The 16,185-nt window shown below is 34.8% G+C and overlaps 1 protein-coding gene and 1 long non-coding RNA gene across 2 annotated transcripts; both read left to right on the top strand.

The window, feature by feature from the left end:
• The first annotated feature begins 4,270 nt into the window (after positions 1 to 4,270).
• On the top strand, positions 4,271 to 6,752 carry LOC117280610 (uncharacterized). The gene is made up of 3 exons (XR_004511144.2): positions 4,271 to 5,111; positions 5,200 to 5,700; positions 5,790 to 6,752. It is a non-coding gene; the product is annotated as an uncharacterized lncRNA (long non-coding RNA).
• Positions 6,753 to 8,278: 1,526 nt separating this feature from the next.
• Positions 8,279 to 10,227, top strand: LOC104112443 (uncharacterized). The gene is made up of 4 exons (XM_070199785.1): positions 8,279 to 8,362; positions 9,357 to 9,473; positions 9,587 to 9,679; positions 9,760 to 10,227. The coding sequence occupies exons 1-4, from the start codon at positions 8,342 to 8,344 to the stop codon at positions 9,862 to 9,864; spliced, it is 336 nt and encodes a 111-aa protein (XP_070055886.1). The 5' UTR covers positions 8,279 to 8,341; the 3' UTR covers positions 9,865 to 10,227.
• The last annotated feature ends 5,958 nt before the right edge of the window (positions 10,228 to 16,185 follow it).

The raw sequence follows: 16,185 nt of genomic DNA, 5'->3' as shown, positions 1-16,185 counted from the left end.
TATTGATCGACAAGTCTGAAAGTTGAGAAATAAAGAAATTGCATCTGTGAAAGTGCTATGGCGAAACCAACAGGTTGAAGAGGCTACTTGGATAGCCGAGGAAGAAATTAAGAAAAAGTATCCTTATTTGTTTGAATAGCCATGTATTTCTAAAGTTGTAATTTTTGAAAATTCTAAGAGTTAATTTCTATGAATTATGTATCATGTGTACAGTTGACGTTAAGGGTGTTCCATTTTGGTAATATATTGCTTGCGAGGCCATAGTTGGTGTTGTTTATTATTTTTTTAAGTCCTTGGATTATGTATACGTTGTTAGGATGTATTTCTGGGACTCTCTGACAAGTGGATAGGCCTAGTTACAGGGGAAACCCTGGCGAAATATTTTTGAAATTTAGAGAGTTAGTCAAATTTGGGGCTGATGGTGTGTGGTATGAAAATTGAGTTGCATAAGATGCTAATAGTGAACCTTGACCCTCATTCGAGGGCGAATGATCTTAAGTGGGGGAGGATGTAAGGTCCCGTAAAATATTTCCTAAAATCGGGGTTCCGTTATTTCGGGGTAGGCGTAGAGGTTGAACAATGCACTCACTACTACAAAAAAGACCTTTAGCAGCAATTATCTAGCGGCAATAAGGCAATTGTTGCTAATAAATTCTTTAAGCTAAAAATTTAGCAGCACATGACCATTAGCCAGTAAAAGATATCCTTTTAACGGAAATACGAATACAATTGCCTCTAAATATTACTAATTGAATTTAATTTTTTATTATTTTAACTTTTCCCTCCACGCAAAAAGAGAAACATCTTCCCTCCAATTTTTTTGGACGAGATTTATCGGTTCCCTCCAATTAGAAAAGTTTAGGAAAACATTGGACGAGATTTATCGGTTCCCTCCAATTAGAAAAGTTTAGGAAAACATATTCCCTTTAATAGAAAGGGATACCGTCGCTGCCACACAAAAACCTAAATTGTTGCTGCGTCAATGACCTGTCATAGTCTGATAGTCCTTGTCGATTCTTTTTCAGGTAAGTTCTCTCGTCCCTGTTACCTTCTCATCTTCCCCTATTAACTTATGTTCTTCCCCTGTTAAATCGATTTCTTGCAATTATTTTGTAATAGATTTTGGATTGATGCTGCTTAATTGTTTATATGGATTGATTTACAGTGGATTGATGCTGCTCGATTGTTTACATCTTAGGAAATTTTGATTTCAAGACTTCATGTTTGGTTGTAGATTTTTAAATAGGCTGTGCATTTGTAAAAGTATAGTTTTTTCTGTGTTTGCTAAGTCGTTTGTGATATCTTCCTGCTATTAGATTGATAGTTCACTTCGATATTGCCGTTATGCATTTCTTGCATCCTAGCTTGATAGAATGAGGACCCCTACTCTAGACAGTGGAATTGTTTTCACTTCTCGTGTATGTTGCTGCAATTTATACATCTGGAATCCAGTAAGTACCTGTATTTTCGTAAAATATACTGCAATTTTTGGGCATAGACCGTTCTGTGTGTCCATTATCATCTGCTGTCTTTACTTGTCTAATGAATTTTGATAGTAGCCCCAGTTGCTTCCTCCCATTGGTTTGCAGTAGCATGTTTTGGTTACGCTGCTGCCCCTTAACTTCATCAATTGAGTCATCAATTCCATTACAATAACTCTTCCAGTGGTAATTCATGGACACAGTAACATCATCTGTGCAACAAGATAAAACAGTTAACTCCAAAGTCCTGTACTTTACAAATGCACTGCTTTTGCCCAGAAGTTCGTTTAGCCTCCTATTGAATCCTTTCCTTTTATGAAATCCATCCTGGGCTGTTATACTATTGTATCGCATTGAGAATTTACTCCATAATGTTTCCATTGTGCCCTTTTTCTTTTGCCAAAGTCTCTATGTTAGTTGGTCTGCATCGCACAAAATGTTCGGCCTTAAAATATTTGTATAATTTATAAGTTTAATAATTCCATTCGTAAAAAGTTTATGAATCATTATGGTGAAAATTGGCAAGTTGTCTTTAGCTAGATTTCTTTCTCATTTACATATTTTTTCTATAATGACTATGATCTGTTTATAAATAGCAAAATATTCCATATCGATTCAGCTCCCATGTAGTAGCCATGTCACTGCAATCATCGTCTTATTGTTAAAAAGTCCACACCCTTTTAGGCTTTGCATAATTTGTTAAATTTTTTAAGTTTATTTACTGTGTCTCTTTCTTGTCATGTTTGGTTTAAGTAGTCTTTAACTGAAACTTTATATGGATGATTTCATTACAATTATATTGGCTTTTTTAATTTATAATTGTATACTTTTAATATATAAACTAACTTATATTCCATTTAGCTTTAGAACTTGTTAAACTGGCGCTCAATAAACAAAAGAGCTAAAAAAAATTGGTAAAAATAGAGTATATATCTGGAAATTCAAAAAATATTAGTAAGTTTTGAAAATTTTAATATATATGATATATGGTTCTTCTATAAATTATAATTTTAATAATTCTATGTTTAAAAGATTTATGAACCAATATATGAAAACCGTAGAAGAAGTGTAATTTATAAGTTTAATAATTCTATTCTAAAAATAAATTAAACCAATATCTGAAAATCATAGAAGAAATTAGAGATTGTTTAACTGTTTAATAGTTTAATTATTAAAATGATAGTTTTAATAGATTTATGTTTAATAGTTTCAATTGTTAAAATGATATCTTTCAGCTATGGAATTACCTACTAATAGGATAGTTATTTTATTTTGAACTACCTTTTTGATTAATTTCTCCTTTTTACTAACAAATTTGTAGCTCTTGCAGTAATTATAGAAAAGAAAGGAATATCTTGATCATCATGGACAATCCTAGAAATAAAAGATGGATGTATTGTCATAGAGTTAGTAAAGAATATTTGGAAGGAGTAGAGAATTTTTTAAATCATGCCTTTTCTGAAAAACAACGTGGAGAAAATATTGCATGTCCTTGTACGGAGTATGTGCTTATCCATCAAGTAAATCGGGCTACATCATATGATCATCTTGTGATTAATAGTATTATACCGTCATATGATACTTGGTTTTGTCATGGGGAGTCTCTAAAGGGATCAAACAATGCTGGAGAAAATAACCGCAGCCAGTCAACTCTAAGGGGCGATGATATGCGAGGAATGATACATGATGCATTTAAAAGTGTTACACAGTTCATGGATACTGAAATTAGTGAAAGCGGTGGCATGGAACAAAACGTACAAGAGAATACTGCTCATCCATCTGGAAATCAACCTCATCCAAAGGTGGATAAGTTTGAAGTGCCCATGAAGGAGGCAAATGAAGAACTGTATCCTGGATGTAAGAAGTTTAGCAAACTGTCCTTTTTGCTACATATGTATCGCATAAAATGCACTTTCAAATGGTCAAATGAATTTTTTAATTCTTTGCTTGGACTATTGAAAGATGCGCTTCCTGAAGGAGAAAATTTGCCTCCTTCTTTCTATGAGACTAAAAAGATAGTTGAAGGCTTGGGCTTAAAGTATGAAAAAATTCATGCTTGTCCTAACGATTGCATGCTTTTTAGGAAAGAGTTTGCTAATAAGAATGTTAATAAATGCAAAGTTTATGGGGCTTTTAGATGGAAAAATGATGCTAGAAAAATTTCAGCCAAGGTCCTAAGGTATTTTCCTTTAAAACTAAGGCTACAGAGATTGTTATGTCTTCAGAAACTTCTAAAGAAATGAGATGGCATCATGAAGAGAGTAACAAAGATGGAGTTCTACGGCATCCTGCAGATTCTGAAGCTTGGAAAATTTTTTATAGTAAATATCCCGAATTTGCTGGAGATCCTCGCAATGTGCGCCTAGGATTAGCTTCTGATGGGCTTAATCCATTTGGCACAATGTGAACTGTACACAGTACATGGCCAGTGATTTTAATGCCATATAATCTTCCACCATAGATGTGCATGAAACAAGAGTTCTTCATTTTGTCCTTACTTATTCCTGGACCAAAAGCTCCTGGCAATAATATTGATATTTTTTTGCAACCTTTAATAGAAGAGTTAAATAAATTATGGGATGTTGGGATAAAAACATATGATGCCTCTACTAAGGAGATATTTCAAATGCGAGCAGCTCTCATGTGAACTATAAATAATTTTCTAGCATATGGTACTCTCTCTGGATGGTATACTTATGGTCGGTTTGCATGCCCTAGTTGTAATATAAACACTCAATCTAGAAGGATCACACATGATAGAAAGTTTTGTTACATGGGGCATCGGCGCTTCTTGAAGTCAGGACACAAATATCGGAATGATGCAAAATCGTTTGATGGTACTAAAGAAACAAGACCTGTACCTTATCCAGTATCTGGGTTACTAGTGTTGAATCAAGTTAAAAATATAAAATTTACTCTTGGCAAGTCGAGTGAAGGGGTAAGTGGAGTGATGACAAATACTTGGAAAAAGAGGAGTATTTTTTTCGATCTTCCTTATTGGAAGTCTAACTTGGTGCGCTATAATCTTGATGTGATGCACATAGAAAAGAATGTGTGTGATAACTTAATTTATAAATCATTGGATCTTGGTAAGAAGTCTAAAGATAACTTAGAAGCTCGATTGCACTTGAAGCAGATGAAAATAAGACCAAGTTTATGGCCTCAATATCGAGCTAGTGGGAAAGCATATCTTCCTCCTACGTTTTTCACAATATCTCAAAAGGAAAAGGAGTTGTTTTATAAAGTACTACAAAATTCCAAGTTTCCAGATGGCTATGCGTCTAATATCTCACGTTGCATTCGCAAACGAAAGATATCTGGTTTAAAAACTCATGATTGTCATGTTATAATGCAAGAATTTCTTCCCCTTGCCTTGCGGAGATTAGTAGATAAAAGAGTTAGTTCCGTTTTAATTTAACTATGCACATTCTTTCGTGTTCTATGTAGCAAAAAACTAAAAGTAGAAGAGTTAAAGTTACTTGAAGAAAAAATTCCAAAAATATTGTCTACAGTGGAGAAACTTTTCCTCCCAGGATTCTTTACTGTTATGATACATTTAGTAGTTTACTTGGCAACTGAGGCTAAACATGCGGGGCCAGTACATTATCGCTGGATGTACCCAATTGAGAGGTATGAAGAATATCACTGAAACTTTATTATATATCTTTAGTTGTTAAATATTATAATATCAAACTAATAACATTATTTTATTCCATAGTTATTTGGGTACTTTAAAATCATATGTTCGTAATCGAGCATGTCTAGAAGGTTCGATAGTAGAAGCATACATAGCAAATGAGTGTATGGCATTTTGCTCACTATATTTGGAGGGTGGGGATTCAAGGTCTTATTGTTCAAGAAAATGTGGTGATGAGATTGAGCATGAGACTAGTAAAGAAGAATGTCTTTTTTCAACTGTTGGGGAGTCGTACGGTGGAGTAGATGTATTTGAGTTAGATGAGAAAATAAGGTTGCAAGCACATCGGCATGTGCTTTTGAATTGCGAGTTAGAAGTGGTTGAGAATTATAAAAAGCAAGTGTTATATCTATTATTTAATATATGTATATTACTTAATTGATAACAAAATTAATATATGTGAGTTACATGAATAGGGAACACATTGCTGAAATCAAGAGATCACATCGTAAGCATCGTTTGACTCAACATCAACTTGATCGTGTGCATTTCGATACATTTCATGAGTGGTTTAAGGAGCAAGTAAGTAGTAGGACTAAGTCATTGGTTACGTTAAATTATTTTCCTTGTACATATATGCACATTTATAGTTGTATCTTTTATTTGGTTAGGTAAAGGAGCTTGAAGCCACATCTAACATCTTAAAGGTTGTTAAAGTCCTTGCACAAGGGCCGAGTTATATTGCGAAAATATTTAATGCGTTCGACGTAAATAACGGGTATCGGTTTCGAACGAAGCAAAGTGAAGAATTTAAGATGACACAAAATAGTGGTGTTACGGTCGTTTCAAAGACTGAAAATTATGCAAGTACAAGTGATAATATTTCAAAGTCTACAAATATCATATATTATGGCAGATTGAATGATATTGTGGAGTTAAACTACTATGAAGAATTTAAGGTTGTCTTATTTAAGTGTGATTGGGTTGATGTAACCAAAGGTAGAGGAGTTAAGGAAGATGACTTGGGTTTCACACTTGTGAATTTCTCATGCCTAACAGACTCTAGCGAACGAGAACGTCATGAGCCCTTTATTTTTGCAGAACAAGATCAACAAGTAATATTTGTACAAGATCCTAAAGATCATGAATGGTTTGTCCCTATGTTAATTAAACATCGAGATATTTTTAATATGGGAGAGGAAAATAGTTTGCAGTTTGAGTCATCAATGTAGAGTGATACCACTAACTTGGCTCTCTTAGAAAATACTCGTGTTCCAGAATATGCGTATAATGATTGGGTAAGAAGTGGTGTCGATGGGATAGTAATTGATACAAACGTACATTCTCAAGCTTCTCCAAATGATGGTAAAGCTAGTATTGAGGGAGGAAATATCAATGAAAATGAATATGATTCTGAATAAGATAGGTGGAACTTATAGAATATTTTTCTTGCAAGTGTTATTTAAGAACTTCATGTGATATTTTTTCTACAAAAATTTGAATAAATATACTTTTTTGCTTTCAATTTGAGTAATTTTATAGAAGATGCATGTTAGTCAGCTATGGATTTTCCATGTTTGTATTGGTTGATTTGAGTCAATTATGTGTGCTTTCTTTTACTTATATTTTGCTGATTGTAGCCATTATATTGCAGTATGATAAGGTGTTATTATCGCTGGTTAATAATTTTTGCTGGTGCATCATTACTTTTTATCTCCTTAACTATCTCTGTCGCAAGGCTTTATTCGTGTGCATGAATTGCTATTCATTTTTTTTTCACAGTTTGAGATGCGGAGGATGTTTCCTCCTATTTTGCGTGACCTGCTGATTGGTTGGAGTTAATTTGGTACTAGTATAACTTAATGCATATAGATAATTTCTTTATTTTGGAAAAGGAACTATGAAAAATAGAGGTCGCAACCGACTGGTAATTGAACAAGATTATGATGAAGATGTGAGACCTTATATTGAACACTTGATGGTTGGTCAAAACTACTCTAGAGCCCAACCATATATTGAGTAGTTTAATGATAGTCAGAACTACTCTGGTGCCCAAGCACATGATGGTCAATCTAATGAGTTGAATAGTTCTGATGGTGGCACTGAGATTCAACATGATGACAATTCATGTAATGCTTGTGTAGTATTGCAATCTGATTATGTATAATATTGGATGATGGCTTTCAAAACTGTTTATCCTTTTTTCCTTATAATGGTTGGATGTTGGTCTTTTTTAACAGAGGTTGTGCCAATGGTTGGGCGCAGATAATCTTTTTGGATTTTATTAAACTAGTTTAGCTCTGTTTAGGCTTTTGTACTTAACTCATTGATTTTCTGGGTTTAACTTCTTGGTGATCTTGGGCTTTCAGAACATTGCATATTCTGGTAGGCTGCCATAAAGACATCTTGATTTTTGGGTTCTTTTTGTGCCCATTGCTCTAAGAAATTGGACAAGGATCTGGAGTTCTCAGATCTGAAGGCTATTGTCAGCACGATTGTATTTATATTCTTGAGATGCAATTACCATGCCTCCTTGTTAAGTGAAGACGTTGTTACTGAGATTTCTATGAAGAAATAAAGATAGGTTACTGTTTAGGGATACTAGTATGTCTTTGTTTTGGATTCCGTAGATCAAATATTGTTGTTGTAGCTTTTATTTCACTGCTATTTTATTAACTGAGTAGATTTTAAAAAATCTAAAAATCAAATTTGATGACGCTGTAAACCCCAACTTTAATTTGGGTTGTCTCCTAGCCCCGTGTCTGTGCTATGATATACTACATGTTGCAGGAATCTACGTAGCTAATATAATTTTCATAAATGCTTATTGCACAGTGATATTTGATTTACTTGGTGCTTCCTTGACCTTTAGAGGTTTTATTGATTTTGAAGTGCTGAGATTCGAGTTGCCTTCTTGTTTCCGTGGTTCAATTTAGTTATTGCAATCACTGTAATTTTTTGAGAGCTGGAACATTCTTTTTGCTTGGTGACAATTGTGCACGATTAACTACTGACAAGCCTCTCCCTTTTGACTGATTCAAATCTTGAGAATATGAGATTGGACCTGATGGTTTACCAACTAGATCACCAACTGCAGTAGTAGGTTTAACAACCCCAACACTAGTTTGATCACTAGCTGGATTCAAAGCAACAATAGCCTCCAACTTTGAGGCTACAGCAGATCCTCCATCAGTTCCTGCTGTAGGCAACAACTTATTTACATATGATCCTTGAACAACAATCTGTGAGTTATCACTATTAAATTATGTTGATTCCAAACCCTTTCCATCTGTAATCTGCTTCTCAGTCACACGATCACTTCTATTAGGAGCAGGTGAAACATCGGCAGCGTCGACTAGAACTGTAGCATGCGTAGAAATAACTGTTGTATTTAGTGGCTTAATGACATCTGATCCTTGACCAACAACATGAGATTTTACACCTTTGCCTTCTGTTAATTCCAAGCCTTTTCCAATAGCATGATCCATAGAAGCATTAGCTACAGTCATCAGATTCACAGCAGCAACAGTTTTATGATTCCCAGGTTGCAAATTAAACGTCTGTTGTTGCCTACAAACCGACGTAACACCAGCTTCATTCTCCACTCGATCAGTGATAGCCTTAGGGATAACTTTAATATTTTGACCAGCTCCTTTACCATCTACAACAACTTCACTATGTATTGTATCAGCTTGAGCTATGCCATTTAGAACTCCCTAAATAGCTATTTTACTACCTAATGTTCTGTTCTCTTTTTCATTCTAGGTAATTCAGAAGCAAAAAAGATTTGTGGGCCTACTTTACTAAAAGATATTTGGAAACTTCTGTCACGGAAGATAATTGATGTGCCGTTTAATAATCATAACCAAGCTATTGGGAAAGAGGGTCGAAAGCTTGCTAGCTTTCTAGGAATTATTGCCAGAACTCTAGAACTAACACCTCTACAAATAGATGATTGGAGAAATTTTGACAACGAAGAAAAGAAGAAATTGGTGGATTTTGCGAGGGCATGGAATAGTTGTTGTTGTTGTTGTTGTTGTTGTTGTTATTATTATTATTATTATTATTAATATTATTATTAATATTATTATCAATATTATTATTATTATTATTATCAATATTATTATTATTATTATTATTATTATTATTATTATTATTATTATTATTATTATTTTGTGAACATGCTCTATCTTTTATACATGATGTTATCTTATAAATATTGGCTTTTATTTTTTCAGAAAAAATTCTCTAGCCCAAAACGTGGAGAAGCGTGGGTTTTAAAATTACTAGGAAAGAAATGGAAAGATTACAAGTGCAGTCTTAAAGCCTCTTATTGGCTTTCTGATAAAGCTAAGGTATCGACCTTGAAAATTCTCCTAGTCTGCTCATTTTCATAGCGTTTTGATTTTAGGTATACTTAATTTTTGTTTAAAGTTTATAAGATATCATTTTAATATTTCAATGACAGAGATGTACCCAAGCAAATAGAAACAATAGGGCCAAGCAAACAATGCCTCACACAGGAGGATCAAAAAGTATTGCCACCTTGATGAATGAGCAGGTAAACCTGTGAAAGCTACAAACTATAATATTTTAAACTTTTTTTGTCATGCATATATGATATTATTTTTATTGTATTAGGATGTAAATGGGATAGAGCCTACACGAGCAGAAATTTTCCTATTAACTCATAAAAATGTATGGATGGTAGGCCACTGGATGATGATTCTGTCAAGACAATCATAAGATTTATTCTTTCATTTATTTTTTTGGTTTGATGACTCCGTCAAACAAAGTGCATTTTTCCTATTCATGAATTCCAAAGTGGATTTATTGTGTATTCTATGGTCAGGAAATATATGAAAGGATGAGCAATAGTGAGAGATCTACTGAGCAACCTCCTCGTAGTATTGCTTGGGAAGGCGATGTGTATTCCCAGGTATTGGAAAATGAAAAAAGTGGGTATGTTCGTGGTTTAGGACTTGGTCCAACTCCTTCTGTTCTATGGGGTAGTAGGTCTTTCTTAGGAAATATTGTTGCAGATGATTCTTCTAATGAGGTTATACAAAGGTTAGAACATCAGATAATCGAGTTAAAGGAGAAACAAAATGAAGAAATGAATATTATGAAATAAAATCAGGATAATATGAAATAAGAATTACTCCAAATGAGACAATTAATGCGCAAATATACTCTTAATGTATCTATGCCTCAAAGTAGCAATGGCACCTTAGGTGAATAGGTAACTCCATTTCATAAACTTTAGATATTTTAAATGAAATTTTAATCATATAAAAGTATTATTATCTAACATGTTAATATTTATTAGATCTCCGACGCCAATAGTGGACATGAACGAGTACCACAAACATCAAGAATGCCTAGTGTTGCTGAAAATGCTCAAACCTTCTCATGGTACTTCTCATCTTTGTCCTTCGTCGCTACTGTTTGAGTTTTCCTCCAATTTTTAATATTTTGTTGTTGTATTTGGGCTTACCTTGGATGCTTCTTACTTTTATATATTTATTTTTCTCACTGTTGTTGATGTCGCAAAGGTTGTGATAATTTTTAGAAGTACAAGATGCACTAGCATGTGTTGAACATTTCTATTACAGCTTGCCTAGGAGTTTCCTTCTTGTAAACGAGGAAAGAAAGTAGCAAACATATTTAAATATATTAGCTTTCTACTTTGTGTCATAAGTACCGGGTTCAGTTACTTTTACACTCCATGCGCCTCCATGTTTGTGTCACGACCCTAGATTCAAACATGTCGTGATGGCACCTATCGATGGTACTAGGCCAGACGACTCTCATAATACTACAACAATTCATTCAAAGATATGCCAAAAGGCATCTTGTATAGCAAAATTTCATAAAAGAAACAAGGGTTGAACTCAAAAATAGAAATGCGGAATGAACAAAAGCTCCAACCTCACAATCACTCAAGCCTCACAATCACTCAAGCCTCCCAATCACTCATGCCTCATAATCGCTCAACACTCGGCACTCGCACTCAATAAGTACCTGCGCTCACTGGGGATGTTCAGACTCCGGAGGGGCTCCTACAGCCCGAGCGCTATGATCTGCACGGATAACTCACGTGCTATAATATCATATCAGAATTCGCACGGACAACTCACGTGCTAAGGTACAATACCTCACAAACAGGCCCTCGGGCTCACTCAGTCATAAACCTTTCCAGTCTCTCGGGCCATCAGAAATTAAAGAAATCAGCCCAAACAACATTAACATGATGTAACAAGTAGAAAAACAGAGACTGAGCTATGATGTAAGAATATATGAACATGACTGAGTACGGGATATCAACTAAAGTAGTGAGAGGATAGCAAGAAACGACCTTTAAGGGTCCAAACAATACTGGCATAAGACATGGTATCTAGCATGATTTACAATAAATCTTTCTAAAGCACATAGAGAGCATATAGCTACAACAGGTTGTTCAACTTTACAGTTGCTACGGGACAGACCAAGTCACAAATACCCAATGGTGCACGCTCATACGCCCGTCACCTAGCATGTGCGTCATCTCCAAATAGTCACATGACACAAAAAAACTGGTGTTTCATATCCTCAAGACTAGATTTACAACAGTTACTTACCTCAATCCGAGCAAATCTCTATTCTGCAATGCCCATGCCTCTCGAATCGACCTCTGAGCGTCCCGACTGTAGCCACAAGTAGTACAATACCATTAATATAACGACCCGGCCGGTCATATTGAGAGTAATAGCCCCGGTCCCCTAGTTACTGCTTCTGCCATATCTATTTTTGCTATTGTGACTTGCCGGGAGGTTTCATTTTGGTTTTTGGAGTGATTTGGGACACTTAATCCCTAAACAAAAACTTAAGTCTTAGGATTTTGACCGTAGTCGGAACTGTGTGAAGACGACTCCGGAATAGAGTTTTGTCGGTTCCGTTAGCTCCGTTGGGTATTTTGGACTTAAGAGTATGTCCGGATTCTGTTTTGGAGGTCCGTAGCTTATTTAGACTTGTAATGGCGAAAGTCGAATTTTTGGAGATTTGTTATTAAACTGATTTTCTTTCGGTGGGAATTGGAGATTCTTTAGAAGCGAACATAGAAAAGAAGGCATCTTGTTTGCTTCTTGGCATTTTATTTTCCTTTTCCAATTTTCTTGGTTTTGTTATTTTTATTTTAAATGCTACTACTTACTAAAATGTCATGCAAACATTGACGATTATTCAAAAATAATTTCTATAAATTCGTTTAACAAATATTTTCCAAAAATAGTCTAGATGCAACATAAGATGTAGAAAGCAATCAAGAGGTCTGTGTCCTTTAATATGATATTTAAAAGGAGTATATCTAAAGTACTTCACAAAAAGGAGAGAAAGGTCGACATCGCTAAAATAAACAGATATGGTGTAGCATAAAGCTTGCATCTTGAGGAGACACATTGCAAATTAAATATATGGAAATGACAATGTCTGAATTGTACCTTTACGAGAAATGAGATTTTTAGTAACGATCTAGCTAGGTCACTATAAAACACAAGTATTTTCGTGGCGAACGTGACAATCGCCGGAAAAAAAAAGTTAGTTCTCGTACCATGAAAAAGTAATATATCATGAAAAGTTAGGAGGCGCTATGTATAGTACAGCTAAAGCTATATTTTCCCTTCGCTTTGGTGTGAGTGATTTTCGTTCAAGAATGAATTTAATCGCTGTATGTGCTGCCCTTAGTTGCAAAAGAAAATGACACTGTAGTCTCTACGAATGTGCTTCAAAAATTACAGAAATATCTGATTTTTTTGTAACATGCAATTTTTTTTTTCTGTTCTTTTTCCTCAACAGACAAATTAAGTTAATTTCTTCATAGGCAAGCAAGAAATAATAATGAAGAATTTATATAATTTTTTATTTTGTGTTTTTCTTTACATTTTTATAGGGCTATAGATATAGATCTCCTCGGTAAAATAAATCAAACTTATTATTATTAAAATGATTTGACCCCATAGTAACAACCATGGGCGGAGTTAGGTGGGCAGAAGGGGGTTCGGCTGAACCCCTTTATCACATAAGGTTAATTTCTTTTCATGTGTATATATTAGAAGTTGAATTTCTTAGCTTCTTCGCGCATTTTCTTTTTTTTTAATCTCCCTGATAAAAATTTTACTTCCGACACCGATAAACATAAAATGTGCTAAACTATTATCAGAAGTAGAAATCGCGACAATTGAGAAAATTGCAACCTTCTAAATAAAAACTGACAAATCCATGAGTATACCATGAATTATCATGTGGATCATTGTTGCATGGGCGGTATGCAAGGGCAATAATATTTTTGCACTTGTTGGCACTTGGCACTTGGCACGCCTCAATGTCATATCTAGATACTATGTAATTACTCTTCAGACGAAAGAGAACCAAGACTTATATCATACCAAATTGATTTCGGAATATTAATGATTTCTTGAAATTAAACTCCCATAGATTAGAGGCGGACCAATGCTTGGGAAAAAAGGGTCACCGGACCCTGTTAAGTTCGGTAAAATTTCTGAATATATTTTGTTTGGAGCCATTAAGATCAAAAGTCTGATGGGACATTGGTTAAGCAGTTCGCTTATGTATTCTTTGAAAGGAACAAACCCAACTGTAAAATAAATAGTGAAAGAAAGAAAAAAAGGCAAAGAAGGACATGTATGCTGCACCAAAAGTCAACAACAGCAAAATCCACAGTGTGAGGAAAGAAGAAAATGTGTGAGTTGATATCGGCGCATGCAAGAAAAGAAGCATTGTTCATATTTTGATATTTGCCTATAAATAGGCATCCCTTTCCTCAATTATAAATCATCCATCAACTTCTTCTTTCTCTTCAATTAATAAAGAGCTATTCTTTGTGTGGCCATGGAATAAACAAAAATTACCGAACCACGTAAATCTTGTTTTGTCTTCTCTTGTGCAATCTATTACTTTTCTCTTTTAAATATTTTTTAATTCTATTAGCCTGACACACTTCCCAATAATTGGTATCAGATCACATACAACATAATTTTGGTAGAAAAGAATATAGTGTTGGTGCAATTTACTATTCACAGGAATAGTGCAAGACTATTGATCACTATTCACAATAGTAAAGTACTATTCATAAATAATGAAGTACTATTCACAAATAGTAAATACTATTCACATAATTTTTTTTGTCTGCAAAATGACATCGGAAGAAGGAAAAATGAGGATTGACAAGTTCAATGGCAAAGATTTTGGATTCTGAAAAATACAAATAGAGGATTATTTGTACCAAAAAAAATTACACTTACCTATGACGGGGTAAAATCAGAGAATATGGCCAAAACAGATTTGACATCTATTAGATCTCCAAGATTTTGGTGTGATTCATTTGACGCTAACACGAAATGTAGAGTTTAACATCATTAACGAGAAGACCACTGCAGGACTGATGAAGGCATTATCAGATATGTACGAGAAGCCATCTGCTTCAAATAAAGTCTATTTGATGCATTGATTGTTCAACTTAAAGATACCAGAAGGTGGATCTGTTACAGAACATATCAATGAGTTTAATGTAATATTAACTCAGTTGAGTTCTATCAATATAACATTCGATGACGAAGTCAGGGTGTTGATTCTACTATCATCTCTACCGGAGAGTTGGTCTGCAATAGTAACTGCAGTTAGCAATTCATCGAGAAGTACCAAACTCAAATTGGATGATATTAGAGACTTGGTTCTAAGCGAAGATATTCGCCGGAAAGAATCATGTGATTCCCCAGGATCTTCTTTTAATACCGAAAGCAGGGGGAGAAGCATCCAAAGAGGACAAAGTCATGGTCGTGGTAGATCAAAGTCAAGGAGAAGAGGGCAATCCAAAAATCGCAAAGACATTACTTGTTGGAATTTTGATAAAAAAGGTCACTAAAGTGGTCAATGTGGAGATCCAAAGAAGAAGAAGAACGATCAATACAAGGATGATAATTCAGCAAATGCAATTGCTGAACAAGCCGGGGATGCACTAATTTGTTGTGTAAATAGTCCAGTCGAATCTTGGATTCTGGATTCAGGAGCATTCTTTCACTCTACCGCATGTACAGAATTATTGCATACTTATATTGTTAAAAAATGTGGGAAGGTTTATCTAGCAGACGGCGAGCCTCTGAATATTATCGAGAAAGGTGAAGTTCATATAAAGACTTCACAAGGAACGCTATGGAATTTGCAAAATGTCCAACATGTTCATGGTCTCAAGAAAAATCTGATATCTATGGGTCAGATTGACAATGAAGGATACACAACCGTATTCGGTAACAGATCATGAAAAATAATCATAGATAATTTGGTTGTGGCACGAGGCTTCAAAAAGTAAGCATGTATGCAACTGCAATACAGAGAGATACTATAGCAACAGTAGATCATGGTCGTGATACAATACTGTGGAACAAGAGGCTCGGGCATATGAGTAAGAAGGGAATGAAGTTGTTGGTATCCAAAGAAAAGTTGCTAAACCTAAAGCATGTTGAATTAGGTTTGTGCGAAGATTGCATTTACGGGTAACAAAAAAGAGTTAATTTCTCAAAGGCGGGAAGGACGCCAAAGAAAGAGAAGCTGGAACTAGTGTACACAAATGTGTGAGGACTAACTCCTGTAACTTTTCTGGGAGGCTCACACTATCATGTCACCTTCATTGATGATTCCACAAGAAAGGTATGAGTTTATTTTCTGAAAAATAAATCTGATGTATTTTTTACCTTTAAAAGATGAAAAGCTGAAGTTGAAAATTAGACAAGTCTAAAGTTAAAATGTCTGAAGTCTGACAATAGATGAGAGTATGATAGTCAAGAGTTTAAAGAATTCTTCTCTGAGAATGGAATCAGAATGATTAAGACAGTTTCTGGAACACCGGAACAAAATGGCGTTGCTGAGAGGATGAACAAAATCCTGAATGAACGAGCTAGAAGTATGAGAATATATTCTGGATTTTTGAAGTATTTTTGGGCCGACGCTGTTAACACGGCAGCTTATCTCATAAATAGGGGACCATCTGTACCGCTGAATTTTGAAATTCCTGAG

Source organism: Nicotiana tomentosiformis, chromosome 4 (genome assembly GCF_000390325.3).
Source record: "Nicotiana tomentosiformis chromosome 4, ASM39032v3, whole genome shotgun sequence".
NCBI classification, from domain to species: Eukaryota; Viridiplantae; Streptophyta; class Magnoliopsida; order Solanales; family Solanaceae; genus Nicotiana; species Nicotiana tomentosiformis.
The sequence above is the reverse complement of the archived record's forward strand: the minus strand, read 5'-3'. Positions and strand labels throughout refer to the sequence as shown.

Excerpts from the sequence above, each read along its gene's own strand:
- LOC104112443 (XM_070199785.1), top strand. The coding sequence starts at position 8,342 with ATGATCCTTGAACAACAATCT. Across the intron at positions 9,474-9,586 it reads GGCTTTCTGATAAAGCTAAG|AGATGTACCCAAGCAAATAG; the intron begins GTATCGACCTTG and ends TTTCAATGACAG. Across the intron at positions 9,680-9,759 it reads CCACCTTGATGAATGAGCAG|GATGTAAATGGGATAGAGCC; the intron begins GTAAACCTGTGA and ends TTATTGTATTAG.